At 40.6% G+C, this 20,003-nt stretch overlaps 1 protein-coding gene across 5 annotated transcripts in view; it reads left to right on the top strand.

The window, feature by feature from the left end:
- Positions 1-20,003, top strand: part of LOC101468455 (multiple epidermal growth factor-like domains protein 11) — a 267,137-nt gene that overhangs the window by 227,243 nt on the left and 19,891 nt on the right. For all 5 annotated transcript variants that reach the window (XR_013099674.1, XM_076887043.1, XM_004568657.5 and 2 more), the window contains exons 15-18: positions 555-701; positions 2,027-2,161; positions 14,940-15,068; positions 15,598-15,726. Coding sequence is in view for 4 of the 5 variants with exons in the window: in XM_076887043.1 (XP_076743158.1) it covers positions 555-701; positions 2,027-2,161; positions 14,940-15,068; positions 15,598-15,726 (540 nt within the window). In the remaining variant the exon portion in view is untranslated. The remainder of the gene's footprint in view (positions 1-554; positions 702-2,026; positions 2,162-14,939; positions 15,069-15,597; positions 15,727-20,003) is intronic.

The raw sequence follows: 20,003 nt of genomic DNA on the forward strand, positions 1-20,003 counted from the left end.
AATGAATATTTAGACAGCAAAATAATTAAAAGCATGTTTGGTTTTGTTGAACACAATGCCAGTTATCACCTTTACATGCACACCAGTTTACCATCTTTTTGTTTTAGACTAACACACACAACACAAAAACCTGCAGACAGCCTGATTATAATATAATGAACTAAATAACAGTTTATTGACATTTCCAATGCTTAATAAGTGTCTAAACATTACATCGATCAACAGATATCACAAATATCACAATCGGGGGCCAATTGGAAGACATCAATTAAGTGAAGGTGACCAGGTTTACTTACTACAGCCCACAGTTTGCTAGTACAGCATTATGTTAACTGCTAGCTGAGTTCCTGTGAGAACTCTACTCATCTCTGCTGATTTTTTTTTTTTTTTATCACCCTGCCGTCTCACTTTTCACCTTTAAGTGACATGTGAACCTCTGTGTTAGGAATACCAGTTTGACTTTATTTAAGAGCTCATAGCTCAGCGCTCGGCAGAATAAAGCTGTTTGCTTTACTATAGCCTACATTGTGTGTGTTTGTGTGTATTTTGTGCAGGTGTCCATTGTGACAGTGTGTGCGAGGAGGGTCGCTGGGGACCCAACTGCTCCTACAGCTGCACCTGCGAGAACGGGGGCTCCTGTTCTCCAGAGGACGGCACCTGTGTGTGCGCTCCAGGCTACCGGGGCACCAACTGCAGAAGAAGTAAGGGATTATTTTTCACACCCACGTTTCTGCAGTCGTGTACTGTACTCACTCGACCACAGCTGCAGTCCTGACATTTTGCTTTAAATAGAAACTACAAATAGTACTATTAACAAGACTCCTATACAATTAGTAAAAAAGGAGAAATGAATAAAATACTGCTGTCAGCGTTAATCTCGTTAAAATGACGTTAACCACATAACTGCATTAACGCGGTAAATCTCTGTTAGCACGTTAGCCCAGATTGCCCCGTGCATGGGGCTGGACAGCGCTAACGTGCTAACGAGTGAACCTTGCTAACGCGTTGACGCCGTGCAGTCCCACGCACGGGGCGCTAACTTGCTAACGGAGATTTACCGCGTTAATGCGGTTATGCCGTTAACGTCATTTTAACGAGATTAACGGCACTAGAATAAAGTGATAGCTGCCACCTGGTGCACTGTTTCTACTGGATAATCTTTGTTATTCCAGTTTGTAACTTCTTCGCAGGTCTTTGAAATAAAGTCTGTGTAAAATTTGTTTCAGAACTAATTAGCAAATTTAATGATCGCAGCATTTGTCTTACGAAAACAGAAACAGTCCTCGTGGCTGGCCAGAGGGATGCTGTGGGTTATGTTGGCACTTCCACCTCTTCTGTAAAGATTCAGAGGAGGAGAAAACATCAGAGTTTTACAGAAATCAATTTTGAGGCTTGTTTTCAGTCAGGGTGAAAATAACCACAAGGATATCGCCATTTTTACTGACTTTAGCATTAGGGATCTGTGTGTCACCCTGCATATTAACCTGTACACAGTGGTTTATTTAATGGGTGATGCTGGTGTTCTGAAATTAAGAGTCTAAATTCCCATGGTAATGGCCCAGTGAAACTGAAGCTTAAAGTTCATTTATTTTGTTTAAGAAAATAACTGCAACTTATTCATGTTGCATCTGCTTGAAATCGAGCCCAAGTCTGATGATGCTCATAGAGTGAGTACATGGAGTGTGTTTGTATGACTGTTTCTTCTGCTTCTTTTGGCATCAGAGTAATACATTTAAGCTCTCTTGATTCACAATTTACACAATTATCATAATGAGGAAAATCCTGTAGCATGAGGGAAGAGGGTTGCCTTGCCAGTTAGAGTAATTAGAGTTACGTCAATTAAAGCAAATTAAAGGCCAGAGGAAGACTTATGAGTCCTTCCTGTGTGGGAAGGAAAAACAAATCAAAACTAATACAGCTAACAGGCTGACCCATGGGACGAGGGAATGGCTAGAACGCTATTCCCAGTACACACAGCATCACAGAGTGCACATGATGAGCCATAATGTGGATTTTTCCTCCACAGCATGTTCTCCTGGCTTCTATGGCCATCGTTGCAGTCAGATGTGTCCTCAGTGTGTCCACAGCGATGGGGCATGCCACCACATCACCGGCCACTGCAAATGTCTCGCTGGATTTTTTGGCTCCCTCTGCAATGAAGGTCAGTTTGTCTGATTCCATTGAAAAGTAATTCAGAAGTACAGAAGTAGAAACACTTCATAATTACAAATAAGTGTCATTAACCGCAGGTCGCGCACACAAGCGGGACCCAAAAGCAAACTCAATACACTTCAGAGTGAGCAAGTACAGGTTTTATTTATTTAAAAAAAGGTGACCCGGAACAACCAAGGGAGGCGAAATCAACGAACTGAAGAAAACCAGGAGGACAAAGCACACAGGGAAGCCCTCATTGGGAGGCTGCAACACAAAGGGGAAAAGGTCCGTGTACAGGGGAAGGGAGAGGCACAACAAGACAGGGCTATAGCAATCTGGCCAGAGCCGGACCGTGGGACTCTGAGGTGGTGCACTCAGAGATCCAAGCAGGCAGGTGGCAGGTACGAAACACCAGACAGTAACCTGAGCACATGGAGATAGAATTAACACAGTTCAAGCAACACTTGGATACACACTCTGCGGGGAGCCAAGTTACCACTGAGGGGTGACTAACGGACTGGCGTGGAGCAGCCGTCTGTGCAGAGTTAAATAGTCGCCTGGAGTGGGATGCAGGTGTGAAGGTGATGGCCCAGCCTGAGGGTGGCCACCGGGGCATCCCACACGCTCCTCAGACACAGAGACACAAACCATGACAGATTTCTTGATCTTAGCAACTTCATCTATCTGTTGATTGTAATCCCATGCAGGGACTTGGTTGTCCATGTCCATGAATTCCTCTTCCTGTTCAGCATCACCATTTGTCTTCAGCTGTCTGAGGCAATCTCTGAGGGCCGTCTTTCTGATGTATTTACAGATGCTCTTTTTTTCATCATGAAATGTGGAACTTCATGTATTTTTGAATCATTCCCACTGGCCTGTGGAATACCCAAGTACTTAAGATTTCAGTGATACTGCCAGTGGGGATGGTGCGTAGAGCAGTGTTCACATCTACAAGCATTTCCACTAATGAAACTCTGTCAGGTAGCTGGGGGTTCTTGGTTGGTGGCTACTTTGAGTCTCACTACAGCCACAAACTCTCCAGAGAGTCATAAAGCCTGCAGAGAGGATTATATGAACGGATCTTCCATCAGTGGACACAGAGCGCTGTAAGAAAAGAGAACAACACATCATCAGAGATAGTCAGGTCTCTGATGATGTGTTGCTTCAGGTCACACCCTCTTTGCACCAAAACAATCAGGATACAGCCAGAGATGCAGCAGAGTGGACAGTCTGTCACACACACAACACGCTTCCACAACAGCTTCTTTCCCACCACAGTCAGACTGATGGCGAAAAACAAAATCAGTAAAATACACACAAAATCAAATGTATCCAGTATGATATATATTTCTATATGCAATCCACATTTCAGTGTGCAATAGACTAACATGCAATATTTTCTATACAATAGTCATTTATGTGTAATGAAGGAACTGCTGTTCTATGCTTGGTATAGACTGAAATGATATAGATTAGACACAGACTGAAAAGCGCTAGATTTTGAGCTTCTGAGGGAAAACAGCAAAAAGCAGTGTGCTTAACAGGAAGTTGAGATAGATAGACTAGCAATACTTGCTGAGGGGAGGAAGAAACAATGCTATTAACCTCTTAAGCCCCAACGCCCCCTGATACGATATATATATTTATATATGTGTATATATATATATATAGTTGTGTGTGTGTGTGTATAGAGAATGTTTGTCCATTATTCTCACTATTGTTTTCACTGTGCTGTTGCCTTTGAATCTCCAGCTTTGATCGTAGCTGTCTTCTGCTGATGATATTGCACTGATGTTGACTTAGTGTCCACATCAGTGCATATAGCACCTTTCATTGGGCCAGAAAAGGGTGGAGAGCCCACTCCGGGTCAGGGATGGGTTCAGCAGAAATGGGCTTCCTCCGAAGGGTGGCTGGCCTCTCCCTTCAGTTCAGTTCAGCCATCCGGGAGGGCTCAGAGTAGAGCCGCTGCTCCTCCACATCAAAAGGAACCAGTTGAGGTGGTTCGGGCATCTGACAAGGATGCCTCCTGGGTGAGGTGTTCCGGGCACCTTCCACTGGGAGGAGGCCCCGGGGCAGACCTAGGAAACGCTGGAGAGATTATATCTCTTGGCTGGCCTGGGAAAGCATGGTGTTCCCCCGGACAAGCTGCTTAGGCTGCTGCTCCCGCGACCCGTCCTCAGATAAGCAGAAGAAGATGGATGGATGAACCTGTCATTGGGTTCCATAGTCTTTTTTTCTCAGAGTTGGTGCCCTGTTTATACTTCAATTACAAACTAAGTACAGTCTGGAAGGTGAAAACAAATGAAACTTTGCTAGCTTATCAAAACTGACATGGACAGTGTGTAGTGGTTGTTCTCCAAGATAGAGGTCAGCTGTGGTAGACTTCTGCCCCTATGGATGTGGTGCTGTTCTTGTGCTACCGTGATCACTGGATCTGTAGTGTCTTTTAAATAAGTCTTTTCTACCCACTGGGAGGATTTCTTGAGGTTAGCAACTTAATCTATCTGTTCATAGTGCTGTCAAAAAGTATTTACCTCCTTGCTAATTTCAAATTTTTTGGAGATTCATCACACTTCCATGTTTCCGATCATCAAACCAATTTTTATTCTAGACAAAGATAGCATGAGTAAATATAAAATATGCTTTTAAAATGAATTAAATGTATTAAGAAAGCTGTCCAAACCTGTATTCTTAGTGTTTTCATAGTGTTTTAATGGTTACGTAGGCACAGCACCAGAACAGAGCTGGCGTCCAATATAATCACTGCAGTCAGCCTCCTGACATTATTAACGCAGCCGTTTTTGTAAAACACTGACATCCCTCATTAGCTTTAGGTCAGAATGCAAGCTCTGCATTCAAAAGCAAAGCCCTTGACTGTTGGCGTTTCAGTGGAAAATCTACCAAGTGAACTCATTCTTAGTCCCTTTTAGTGCAAAGTATTCAACCATTTTATCTCAATAATCTTTTTGTTGCCTCCTCCTTTACATCAATATCTTAGTCTGGCTTAGTTTCTCAGTAGGTTGAATAGGTGTTCATCCTCCTGTGAACCCAGTTGGTTCAAGGTCTGTTGCTAAGTCGAGTTTTAAATAGAGGCAGTGGAGGAGTGTGCTTTGAAATATTCATCATCATTAAACATGAGGACAGCCTTAGTTATGCCCTGTCCTACATTAGCCATTCTGCTGGCCACTGCATCTTTGAGCAGCCCATAGATAACTGGGTGAGGCTTGATAAATCAGATGTCCAGCATTGAGGCTTTATACTGCCTGAAGTGCCAGTCCAGCTCTATCCCTGTTCTCTTGCTGGATAACCTTTTGCAGCTAAATATGTTATTGACCGGTAAATGTAAAAAACAGGATATGTAGGATCTTAAAAGAACAGCGTATGTGAAAGTGTTAACAAATAACAGTATACCCTTGTAGTGCAGGTAATTCCCCGAGAGAAACCTGTTCCCACAGTTGTTTTCCTCAATTCTACAAACACTATGCAGACAAAAGTATTGGGTCACACCTTTAAGTCTTTGAAAGCTCTTTTCAGTAGGGCTGCAGCTATTGATTATTTTAGTAATCGAGTAATTATTCCATCATGTTTTTATTAATGGGCAACAATAAAATATTAAAAAGTGAAAAAACAGAAGGAAGTGGTCATCTGTCAAAAAACTAAACCCTTTGACTTTATTTATGTGCCATATTAAAATGATATTTTTGAACGAAAACATTTTTTTAAATGCAAAAATACATAAATAATAAGTACAGTCAAAGGTCAAAGTCAAATAAAATAAAATGTCTATGCAATAGAAATTTCTAAGGCATTGAAATGTACCTGTACTCTGTGTTCAGGCTTGCTGATCGTAACAGGAGCACTGACAGTGTTTTGTCTCCAACATAGATGGTATTGTCTGTACGGTCGGCAACGTCAGTCTCTTAATTGCCCCTTGGGGAACAATAAAGTCTTCTGAATCTGAATAGTTTTAAATCTGCAAGTGAATGAAGGAGATGTTGCCTTTAAGCCTTTAAAGGAGAATGAGTGGCTGTAATGAAAACACCCAAGCATATCATCATTCTGAAGTTTGACCTGTACTTTGATGCAAAATGTTTGTGATGCTGAAAACAAGACATTACAATGGTGTAAACCTTTATTAATATTAGTAATAATTAAGTAGTAACCTAACAACCCTAAGGTCAGTGGACTAGAGTTTTATTGGCTTGTAAAAAAGTTTTTGTTTTAAGATTTTTACATGTTAATGCATTTTAATTAATGTCTTGATGCATTCTCAATCATCCAGGAAAATAAATCTCCAAAGTGAGACTGAAGAGGTCACTTGGATGAGTGACGAAACGTTTCTCCCAGATAACGCGACGTCCAGATGAACAGAATCAACCTTTGAACATTTTAATTAATGCAATATTTATTATACATTATTATATTATTTCACCTTATTTCACAAAAGCTTTTAAATCAATATGGTCTAGTGCACCCCATGTTTGCTGCAGATATCGCTTCCACACTACAAAACTCAGTGTGGTGCATAATTAAAAATATTAAAGCAGACTGACCTCAGCTTTTATCAACTAGCACTTAGTTTAGGTGAGTCTCCATCTCATTTTCATTCAAAAAGGTGATCAACATTTACTCTGTACTGTACTTCAGTACTTTACAACTCACAGGTATCTGCATTACTTGAACTTTGGTTCTCCTTTTTATTATTTTTATGGCTGCTTTGATATAATTTGTATTTTACTTCATCATCTGACAGTTTATATTACTGTGGGAATTTGTGTGTGTGTGTGTGTGTGTGTGTGTGTGTGTGTGTGTGTGTGTGTGTGTGTGTGTGTGTGTGTGTGTGTGTAACTTGCTGCATCTAGTTCTCTATCCATATTTACAATAATAATGTTCAGCTTATGTCACGACAACCTTACTTAAATTTTGTGGCTACTCTGAGTACTATTAGCTAAGCTAACATTAGCTACTAACCTACTGTTAGCTACTCTGTTAGTGGATAGTATGTGGCATAAGGTAATAACTACAGGAGACATTGTCCTAAATATAACTTTAGGAATAAAAAAGGTTTTACTTACCTCATATTTTTCATATCACACATGGTGTCCTGCTTGAAGAAGAAAAAACCCACTTCTTATTTAATGGACCTTAATACACAGCAACACACTGGCTACGTTTAAACCTTTGATCATTGTTATAACACCGAGTGCTTTTTTGAAATAGAGGTTTAATTTCAGTGTCCATAATGTCAGTGTGAGCAGCAATCAAACAGCGTTCCCTGCCTCTTTATTTGTTTAATATGAATATAGGACCAAGGAAACATACACATTCTCCTCTTTTGCAGTCTTGCATTTTAAATGAAAAACTTCAAAACATGTTTTAAAAGACGTTTTACCCTTAGGCAGCCAACACAATCCAGCTTCTTATGCATGTTTTAAAAGCTCAGACACTAAATGAAATTCAACATCAAAAATGTGAAAATCACAAAAAATAAAAAACTGGATTTTGTTCTGTCGTTTTTCACAAGTAATATTCTATAGACTTTTTGTTATTTTCATAAATCTTACTTCTTTAATCATTTTTGTGACCACATTTGCATTATAATGCAGCTGTACAGAAAAAATGCTCAGTAGCATCTGACCACCCACCCACACAAACAATGCAAAAACAAACGAGGGAGCAGAATGTTTGTGTGGCTTTATTTTATTATTTTAGCACTTTCAAATGGCACAGACTAGCTTTTGTTTTTAAAAATGTTAAAGTGGTATTTCACAAGACTTAAAGGCAAGAATGAAGTTGTCCAAAGAGATGAAATGTGACGAACTATAACTTTAATGCCCTGAAGAAGAGGTAAAACACACCTGTGTGTATCCTGGTTGAAGATAACTGCACATATACACCCCGTCATCCGAGTCCAGCTGTCGATGGACAAACCTGGGGCTTTATTTTGTTCCTTTCTTTCAGGGAACAAAAGATACAGTCATAACATTTTGTTCCCTTTCAATCACTTTAGTTGGCACAACACATACAGTATGTGACACATATACACACCCCACATAGCAGCCACAGAACTGGAGTCAGACGACCAGTATTTGACTTGCACTATCACGGTCAAGAAATAGAACTAAACAAAAGCACAGTGATGACGACCGGAGCACAAATATCACCCATTCCACTGGTGGTTCTGTAAGCTAGGGAGACTCCACAACCCAGTGGGAGACCCTGTGTTCAAACAGAGCTTTACCTCTGGCTGGATTCGCTTAGCAGACAAATAAATGGTCAAATAAATACACATCCTGAATGAATCAACATAACACAGGAAATGCAGCTCCATCCCCTTGCAGAGGTGTCTGTGGACATGACCTTGGAAAAAGACACCTTTCCAATTGCAGACTCCTAGCTCAGCAGCCTGGGCTCCCTCCAAGCGTGAAGAGCCAATAAGCAAGTTTTGGTAATCGATAGTGTGAGACTGTCACGGTTCTGGGTCCGTCGGACCCAGTAGTTTGAGTTTTATTATGTTTTGGTTTTAGTTTGCATCAGGGATTGTTTTCTTGTTCTCTTGTAGTGTTGATTATGATGATGTTTATTATTTGAGTTTCATGTTTCTGTGGTGTTTAGGATTTGTTCTTCAGTTGTGTCTGCTTAGTATTTGTCTAGCTCCATGTGCCATTTTCTGTCTGTCTCTCTATGTCGAGTTTGTGTCTTAGTGTGATGGTTGCTTGTTCCTGTTTTATTGTGATGGTCTGCGTCTCATGTGAGTGTGTTCAGTTTTACCTTTGTCTCGTCTTGTTGATTATTCCCAGCTGTGTCCACCACCTGTGTGTAATTCCCCTGTGATTCTCTGTGTATTTAAGTCATGTCTGCCGTCATTGTAGTTGCTGGTCCGTCTGTGTTTCCACCCTGCTTCATCTGTGTGTTTCCCTGCAGTCTACCATCATCTGTTTCCACCCGCTCTCATTCATGTCCAGGTTCGTGTTCTATAGTTAGTTTGTTCCCAGTTTAGTTTAGTCATTGCTCCGTTCGCCGTTTGTCCATTTCCTTTTTGTGTTTAATAAACCACCCTCACACCCATACAAGTGCCTGCGTTTGGATCCTCCTTTATTTTCCACACGGCTCATCTCACTCGCCGTGACAGAGACAGTCCAGCACTGAAACATTCTTATGCTTAAAAGATTGAGCAGCAAGAAAAACAGCAAAGAAATTAAAAAGCTAAAATCCTTTGGGAGCCCAATCAGCATCCCAACTGAAAATAAGCGAGGCTGACATGAAACATGGCACTCGGTGTCCTGGCAAATGTACGTGGCTGAAAGGTGAGCGTATTTCGAGCCCACATTTCTAACAACTACTGAGTCAGGGTAGCAAGCTTTACTGAAAGGTCACTGAGAAATCCAGATTGTGTGACAGATCCAACAACAGTTGCATTGCCGCTTTCTCTCTGTAGCATCCTGCACTAGCTTGATCCAAATGACAGGAATACCGCTGTCTTTGAGGGGAACTAACGCTGCCTCAAAACATTTGGTGAGGGTTTGAGAAGTGACAGACAACCCAAAAGGCAGAACCTGGTATCTGTAGGTTACAACTTTGAGTGCAGACCTTACAAATTGGCTGTGGTCTAAGTATACAGCCACATATGAAATAAAATGAAATAATTTCCCCCAGGGATCAATAAAGTATTCTGATTCTGATTCTGATTCATAAAAGTAAGCAGGTTTCTTGGCAAATGAAAGGGGGCCAGTTTGAGTCCAGCCACTGGCATAAATCCCCTTTGGTTGCATCAGAAAAGAAACTGTACCAAATGAAAGATGTGGACATGCCTGCTTTGGTGACCCTTGTACCAAGAAAGTAAGTCAGTGTAGTTTTAGATCAGTTGTTGTAACCCAGTATCTTTAGTCAACTCCATTCAAAAGTGTTAGCATCTTAAACTTGTAAGACTGCAGACGCTTGCTTAACGCATGCAGGTGGAGAATAGGATGAAAAACCTCTCCCTTTCTTTACAACAATAAATAGAAACTCTAACAACCTTTGTTCATTTTCTACCTTATTATTGCCACCGCCTTGTCTCCCACAATAATCTTTACTACTGAGAAGAAGTGAGACGGCCTGGTCCAGAATTATAGCAACAGTTATTCACCCACAGATGAGGAACAAGCTGAGGGAGGTGTGCAGAGGTGTGCTACATCTTTGAGCCTCTGTTTAGTCTGTAAAGGCCTCAACAGTTACAAATAGAAATTTGTAGTATGTCTATGCTGTCTTACATATACTTGCTAATGGTAGCTTATGTCTGTATACTATATGTATACACAAGAAAGCTAACAGTAGGCAAAAACAGAACGCAGTTTTATCCCCCCAAACAAGGTTCATCATGCTGAATTTGGCTGAACTTGGCAGCTAGAGGTCAACATCAGCAGGACTTGTTATTTTTATTTATTCATCAGCAGGGATTGTTTGATTTTCGTCATCAGCTTTGTCTCTCAGCTGTCTTTCTTGGATAGAATAGAATAGAATAGAATAGAATAGAATAGAATAGAATAGCCTTTATTGTCATTGTACAGAGTACAACGAAATTGGAGTGCCACTCCCTTGGTGCAAGTTTCAATAATAAATATAAATGTAAAATATAAAAAGTACAACAAAAAACAATCGTAAGTACTCAAACAATAGTATGTACAATATATACAGGATAGCAGCATAATATAATGACAGTATGAATAGCAGCATAATATAATGACAGTGACGGTATGGAATAGGTTCAGTTGTTTTTGTGCTTATTTACTACGGTGATAGCTCTGGGAAAGAAGCTATCCCTGAATCTGTTTGTCCTGGTTTTATGTGACCTGTACCGTTGGCCTGACGGTAATAGTTCAAACAGTTGGTTGCTGGGGTGAGAGTAGTCCTTGATGATATTGCCAGCTCTGCTGAGGTACCGAGAGTTTGCAGTGACCTCCAGGCTGGGCAGAGAGCAGCCAGTGATCTTCTGGGCTGTGTTGATGACCCTCTGCAGTACTTTCCTGTCTGCAGCTGAGCACCCTGCATACCATGTTGTTATGCCGTACGTTAGGATGCTCTCTATGGTGGCTCTGTAAAATGTCACCAGCAGCCTCTCCTCCAGGTTGTTCCTCCTGAGCACTCTCAGAAAGTGGAGACGCTGCTGGGCCTTTTTAACCACCGCCGTAGTATTTGCAGTCCAGGACAGGTCATCAGATATCTGCACGCCCAGAAACCTCATGGAGTGTACCCTCTCCACACAGTTCCCGTGAATGTAAAGTGGGGCCGGGTCTGCTCTGCCCTTCCTGAAGTCCAAGATAAGTTCTTTAGTTTTCGTGGTGTTCAGTTGGAGGTTGTTAACTGAACACCACTCAGTCAGTCTGTTGACCTCATCTCTGTAGTCCGACTCCTCCCCCCTTGAGATGAGTCCAACCACTGTGGTGTCATCCGCGAACTTCCAATCCGGATCATATCCAAGTGGAAATGCAATACACAATATTTGTATTTTGTAAAGTCATCTTTGTTGTCTTTATACTGATATCCAGGTGTACAGTGTATGCTGCTCCTCCAGCTGCTGCACAAAGTACATGACATACAATGCACAGATACCAGGGCTCCCTTGTTAGAGCCAAAGGAGTCATTAAAAACAATAGCTTTCTAGAGTGATGCAGAGGTTCTTTAATCCTTTTAATTGAGCTTGTATAGACTAATGCATGTGAATTGTCTGATGTAATATTTCAAAACACTGGACAGAGTTTTGGTAACATTTCAGTATATTATTGACTGCTACATCATCACTACTTGCTCAGACATTGACATAAAAAGTAACAAGGCAATGCATTTGAAATTACACGTGTTCCTCACAAAATGCACTCGGTGGATATTGTCAGGGGATTACTCTTGTGTGGAATATGAATATGTGTACATTTTGTAGTTTCAGAATAATCCCTCAAGAAGTCACTCAGGCATTTCACCCTGGACCAAGTTATTGTAAAGAAGGACAGAATGGCATCACCAGAGAGCCACAGCATAGATAATTAAAATTAATTGTGTGCTCATTTCATAGATGATCAACAGGGAAATAGTGAGCAGTCCCTCTCCTGAAAGTTATGCTCTCTGAACTCTCCTGGTCTTAATCATATGCTCTTTGTATGCTTTGATCCATAGTAGTCATAGTAGTATATATATATATATACTATATTACATATACTTGCTAATGGTAGCTTGACATACTCACGGCATATGGGTAGAAGCTGAGCAAATGAATTATGAAAAACAACAGGAATAGATATCTGAACCCTCAGCCATGCAGCAGCGTGTCACAGTTGCCATAACAGACTCATCGAAAATCTTGAGCGTTGTCCAACAGATGTTAAAAAACCCCTCAGCCATTTCACAAAATAGAGACAGGGCTAGCCCTTCCTGTACAGTTCAGTGGTGTTTTTGTCTCACTCCAGTTTGTTGTCAGTGTGTACTCCAAGTTATTTATAGTCCTCCACTATATGGATGGAAACGGGGACCACAATCATTTCATTGGTCTTTGTCACATTGAGCTGCAGATGGTTCTGCTTGCACCACATGTCCACTGATTCCCTGTGGTCTGTTTCATCACCTCCACTTATTCATCCAACTACCGCAGAGTCATCAGAAAACTTCTGAAAATGGCAGGTGTCTGTGCCGTGATGTAAAGGGTGAATAGGAAAGGGGAGAGGAGCGTCCCTTGTGCTCCCCGGTGTTGCTGATAACCTTGTCAGCCACACAGTGTTGAAGACACACATATTATGACCTTCCTGTCAGGCAGTCTATAATCCAGGGCACGAGAAGGGCATCCACCATCCATCGCCTTGAGTCGTTGAGCTAGGAGGGTCAGCCTGATAGTGTTGAATGCACTGGAAAAAAACATGACCCTCACGGTGCTCGCTGGCTGGTCCAAATTGGTGAAGACATGATGGAGTAGGTAGATGACGTCACTATGAGGTGGGGCTGGTAAGTAAAGTGAAGGCGGCCTGACTATAGGTCGGAGCTGATCGAGGGTCTTCGTGATGTGGGAAGTCGGTGCCGCTGGGATGTGACGTCTTTGCTACAGCATGACCTCTTCCACAGTAGGCCAATTGATTTCCTCGCTGTGGGGCTCACAAAACGCCTACCAGTCTGTTGCATCAGAGCAACTCTGCATTTCCACTAGGGAAATACCTCCTAATACTCCTTGTGGTCACAGGTTTATTCTTCACAATAAGCACATATGGGGGTGCCGAGTATGGCCTGGAAGTTCCGGGGGCAAAATGGGATAAGCCCCCAAAGGTGATCGGGAATAACTGAGCTCAGATCCTGTGGGACTTCCATATACACACAAACTGGTGATGGCTGACCAACCTGGCATTGTAGTGGTGAAAAAACAAAGGAAGAAGGCCCTAGTGATAGTGATATCAATACCAAGTGATAGCAACATCAAGAAGATGGAAAACTTAAAGCTTGAGAAATAGGATTTGATAGCATCCAAAACCTCCATTGTCAGCAAAAGCAACCAGTTTTGGATAAAGCTTGTTCCAGCATTCGGGCTTTAGAGATGTTCTTTTTCATGTCCAAACTCATAGCAGCAGTAAAACGCTTTGAAAGTGTTGGAATGGGAATTCCCATCAAATTAAAAACAAGCACAAAGTGAAATTAACAGTATCATTTTGTACTGAACATTTAAGTGAAGCAGAAGGTCATCGTTGCCCAGTTTGGATAACCTATGTTTTCTTTTGTGTGAAATTAGATTTTTAATTCTCATTGATCATATCCACATTCTCCCTTTTAGTATCTACCTTTGGGCTCTTCCCAGTATTACCACACACTTGTATTTTCCAAGTATATTTGGCCCCTTTATTCTTCCCTCAATATTTCTTGTTTCTATTCAGTTTTTTGTGTCTTTTTTCCATCATGAAGAATGTTTAAATTATGAATGAATATTTTTTTGTTGTAGTGTTTATAAAATATCTACTTTGGATCTTTTCTTGTATATTGTGTGTATATTGTATAAGAATGTTGTACAGGCTTTGCTTTGTACAGCACTGTGCAAAGTTTGGGAACTGGTCTACTTTGTCAGGGATGTCAGAATTTGAAATTCTCAGAACTTTTCTGAGTATTTTTTTCTTTCTGTATTATTTCTACAGTATCAGAACAATCTACTTGTCTTCTTCACTCATGGGTATACTGAAGAGCTGAATACTGAAGTACTTCTAAGTATGTGTCCAGAAACAGAAACATGTAAATAAGAGGGCCATGACGAATCATCGTTTGTACTGCAACTGATGATCAGGTCAGGGAGAGCCCTGAGGGCAGCGTCGTGCACTGTTTCTTGGACTGCATGAAGAGACTGACCGTGCTAAATCTACAGAGGAACTTTTTTCCCGGCTTCTTTATTAAAAGTATCAATTAGTAATACACTGCATTTGCACCACCAGTTACTACACGTGTCATCATTTTAACCAGGACTGAAATCCACCAGACTTCCACTTTCTTTTGGTAAAAACACGCAGTTTTGCTCGCGTCCTTGTGATCTCACAGGAGATGATTCGAATGTTCAGCATTCTTGACATACTCGCGGCATATGGGTAGAAGCTGAGCAAATGAATTATGAAAAACAACAGGAACAGATATCTGAACCAGTTATCTTCTATTTGCTGTTGTCTGTCTGCTGTCAAACTGTTGAACTACATCCAAATACATCCAAAATACAAGGAGGTTGTGTTAATAGTATTGGCAGAATATTGCTTTTAATCTAATATGAACCCATCATGTCTGTGCATGTGTCTCCACAGTATGTCCCAGCAGAAAGTTTGGTAAAGCCTGTGCCGAGACCTGCTTGTGCACTAATAATGGCACTTGTAACCCCATCGATGGCTCCTGTCAGTGTTACCCTGGATGGACCAGCGAAGACTGTTCTAAGCGTAAGAGGAAACGTTTATAGCCGTTTTTGTACCGTAGCATTTATTAACTTCAGTTTCACAAAAGAACAAATAAAATGTATGTTGTTATTCACCCCACGTGTTTTAGTTGATCAGTGAGAGACAGCTGAAGAAAAAACCTTCCTAAAGGCAGTCACTGGAGTGGCTTTGACATTAATTATCTTTCTTACTTTGAGCATCTACCACAGTCACTCAATTATCTGTAAGTTTAATGAGGGCACACAGCATCCTAATGTATGTCTGGTCTTCACTGTGGCAACATTTGACATATTATTATGTATTTATATATTACTAGACTTATACGTGTCTAGATGAATTGAATAAAAGAGAAAAAAGAGGAGAGAATAAAGTGCCCATGTGCAGAAGTGAATCCTAGTAACGACACTTTGACTTGCCCAGTTTGCTGTGATGGGGCATTATAGTGTTGCTGTACAAGAGTGTGCTGACTTTTATTGCATACTCTGTGCACTGTATGTGTCTTTGTGCACTTATTTTTGTGTGCTTCTGGCAGCATGTCCTTGGGGCTCATGGGGCCTTGACTGCATCCACACATGTAACTGTCACAATGGAGCTCAGTGCAGCGCTACAGATGGAGAGTGTATCTGCAGCCCTGGATGGACAGGACTCTACTGCACTCAGCGTATGTTTCTGTCTCTCTCACACACACCGGCAGTTCATATACACATACAGACCAAGCAAAACACTCTGGCTGCTGTGAGAGCTCATCACTAATGCACACTCACTAGTTGCAATGTGTTAGTACCTCAAACCTTTAACTCCATCTAGTGACAGGTGAAAAAACTGCATACCCTTGAAATCCCTTCTTCTTATCTCCTCAATTCCTTTGTGGTTTCTAGTTTCAACACGGAAAAAGATTGAATTTCTCCATTTGCACTGCAAATTGCTGTCCAATTTGGAGTATTTGACTGAAGCTGATAGCCTCGTTCACTTGATAATTCATCCTGCTATTTCTATGAGCAGTCACATCATCAGTGAACCTCCAAAAGTTGATTCTGTTCAGTCTCAGCTGACTGCAGGTTTCCCCGATCTTTGCATAATGACTGAAACTAGCACCACCGAAGGAACGATGGGCTGGGAGGTCAGTTCCTTGATCATAATTATCACGATTCGTATGGGTGCTTGAAATCCTTGAAAATGCTTGAATTTTAATATTGTCTTTTCAAGGATTGAAAAGTGCTTGAATTTCAGATGTGGTGCTTAAACGTGCTTGAAACGCGTATTTCATTCACCACAAACAACTATCTGACCGAATAGTTTTCTTATCAGAGAAATAAAATGAGTTGCAAAGTGTAAAAGCTAAATTTCTCCGCCTGGGCTGCCTCACACACATGTCAGTCTGTTTCAATGTGTGACCCCGCCCCTCCCTCCGGACAGTCGGGGGTGAGTGCGCTAAGTTGACGTTGTTGTTTTAATGAGTGTTTGATGGAAAACGACACTGGCGGGATTTGAGTCACATGACAGGTGAGTCCTAGTAAATAATTTCGAGTATGTGTACATAACACAGGCTAATGTTTAAAACTATGATTATTATTTTGCTAGCTATCAAACTTGCTTAACTAGTTAAAGTACCAAACATCTGTCTCCTGTTGTTGTGTCCCGTAGGAAAGAAGCATCAATATCTGATGAGCAGACTTGTTCATTTGTGCAGATTTCTTCTTTTGTGTGGTTGTTTTTTCCAAGTGGAGATGAGCATCTCTAACAAGTTGATTTGTTCACATTTGCACATCTGCATTTTTGAGAGAAATGAGTTTTTTGAGTTTGTGCACTATATGCATATAAGACAACCATTTCCTTTTTCAGTATTTTTGTGTGGTGCATTTTTCTCTGTTTTAACAAAAGAGGAACAAAGAACATTTAAGTCAACCTAAGACGATTTGTTTTAATTTTTACATGGTCTTACTGAGGTGATGCAAAGTGGAACATGCAATCTGTTTTTGGTAATGTGCTGGAAAAGCTTGATAATGGACCTTGAAAGTGCTTAAAAAGTGCTTAAATTTGACCCTGAAAAATGCTGATGAACCCTGAATTATGCAAATGTAAGATCAAAGCCCACTGATCAATGGCAATGAGTACCATTCACTGGCTGCAATCACAGCATTGTAAGTTGGTGAAAGATGTAGCCTTAGGCCCCCTCCTCGATTCAGAGATGGTCTTTCCCTTTTTACGTAACTTGCAGTCAGCTGAGACTGAAAAAGTCACTTGGATGAGTGACGAAACATCACACTAGTGACCCAGTTCCACTGATAGCCATATATGTCCATGCAATAGTATTGCCTCTGCTATCTTTGACATCTTTCATCAATCATGTGCTGTACTTTGGTAAAGACCCTAAATTATTAGAGAAAAAAATTCCAACAATCAGATGATCCCCTACAAGGATCCCTTAAGGACCACTTAGTGATGATGGGAAGAAATCAGGCACAGGGAGGGACAGCTGTCTGCACAACAGGTTGGAGGATGAAGGGAAAGAGAAGAGAAAAAGAAAAATGCAGGGAGAAAAAGACAAAACTACAAATCCAATTCTAAAAAAGTTGTGAGATTGCTTTATGAGAATGCATCTCATAAAGCCATGTTTTATTCACACTAAAACACGGAAAACAGTTTACTATTTCATGAAAAATATTAGCTCATTTTGAGTTTAATGTTGTGAGCATGTCTCAGTGGGGACAGCGCCAACAACAAAAACAGGAAACATAAGTGATACTAAAAAAATATAAATATAAAAACAGCATCTAGTAGAATTTCTCACAAGGAAAGATCGGCAGGGGTTTACCAGTTTGCAAAAAAAATACTGTAAAATATCAAAAACTTTGAATATTTCAAAGTACCAGCAGACTGAGAGACAGCTTCTTCCACCAGGCCATCAGACTGCTGAACACGTCATAGACACCTCAGCTTCACTACTGGAACTTCAACATTATGCACTCCATACTGTACAGTAATGCCACTGTTTTGCACATATTCAACTCTGTATATTTTTATATATTTTATTTATTGTTTACTCTATTTAATTTGTAAAATATGTGTACACACACACACACACACACACACACACACACGTAGAAAAATATTTAGTATACACATCCAGAAATGCATATACTATTATATATTGTACATATATTTATTAGTTTCAGATGTAGCCATTCTTGTATTTTGCTTGTTTACATTATTGTATTTTGCACAACTCTGTTGCTTGTGAAGCTCGCACACAAGAATTTCACTCACATGTGCTGTACCAATGTACCTGCACATGTGATGTGACAATAAAAGTGATTTGATTTGATTTGATTTGAAGATTCTGTGAATCTGGAGAAATCTGTTTGTGCAGGGGAAACAAATCCCCCCGATGGAGCACTTTGCTCTCAGGCTGCTGGTTTACTTGTGGTTCAAAGGACATTTTAAAGTAGAATTGGAGGCTACAATACAAAGTGTCCAAAGACTCACAGACCTTTCACAATATTATGGACTGTAGAAGATGAAATAACCAAATCTTTTTTTAATTTTATGCTGAGAAATGTTATTTTTAAATTGTTACAATTTTCTCTTCTCACACTCTTTCACAGTAACTTGCACAGAGAGCTGAGACCCTCTCTAAAGCTTTGTTTTCTGTTTCAGTCCTGTTACAGATCTGTTACCAAATAGTTTTTAAAAATATATATATTTTAAAAAAAAGAAACTGGCAGATTTCGAATTTTGCTTGAGGCATCAGAACATTAAGATGATGAGGATTCCAGAAGGTACAGAGAAAAGAAAGCCTACTGCGTCCATCTCAGATTATCTTCCATCTCCTGCTGGGGTCTGAATACTTTCAGGGGAAATGAGTTTGGTGGAAAGAGCACATCACTCCTTGGCCCCTAAACCTCTTGCGGTAGGATGTTCTTGGCCCCTCACTGTTGGGCAGCATTATCCCCAAAATAGGGAGGTCATCATGAAGATGGCCACACAGAAAGACCACAAATAGGTGTTTTGAAGCTCATGAGCAAACCCCTCTCTGTCAGTCAGGCCTCTGTAGACATTTTCTGTCTTTTCTTTTTTTTTTTAGGGAAGAGTAAATTTTCTAAACTGGTCGATATGGCAGTGGTGGATTTAGAAGCCACTGGACAAAGGCAGCAGTCCATTTTATAATGCATATAGCACATTATTGGCACACCTTATCCGTCAAATGTTAAATGCAGCTCGTCTTGTGTGAAGTGTTTCCAGCTGTGCGTCATGTAGCTGGAGTCCAGTGTTTTAACGATGCATGAAACGATACATTTTTAGACATAAGTTGTAACGGCCGCCGTTTTCTTTGTGAGTATTTATTACACGGCGTGCTGCGGGGGAAAGCCTGCTCTAACGTTTGAGTCTAAGGTTTATTTTTTAGCACCTGGCGGCTCTTTTTTAAATTCTAAAAATCTGCTCTTTCATGTGATTCAGTTTATTTTGAAAAGTCTCAACAGGATCTTGAGCTTTATTGTGAAAGGTTTATGTGGAACATAAACAAGCGGACACGCGATGCTGTTACCGTCGTTGTTGCTAACGACAACGCATAAAAACAGGTGCTTGTCTGTCCGTAGTGTGGTTATATTAAATATAAGAGAGAGAGAACTTTACTACAGTGACATCAGAACCATGAAGAAATATTGCCGTAAACAGTTTATTTTGCGACACCACGAAACAAACGATAGCGTAAAATGAAACCATAGATGTTTTTATATCGTCATCGATATATATCGTTATATCGAACAGCCCTAATTCTGGGTTGATTCAAACAGTGTAAGTGGTCATTATGATGCTCAGGCCATTCATTTCCTTATCAATGCTGTTAGCGAGAAAAACTGGAAGACCCCTGAGACACCTCAAATCTTTAGAATTAGAACATGTGTTACACCTACAGAAAATTAGATATTATAACAA

Source organism: Maylandia zebra, linkage group LG1 (assembly GCF_041146795.1).
Source record: "Maylandia zebra isolate NMK-2024a linkage group LG1, Mzebra_GT3a, whole genome shotgun sequence".
Lineage (NCBI taxonomy): Eukaryota > Metazoa > Chordata > Actinopteri > Cichliformes > Cichlidae > Maylandia > Maylandia zebra.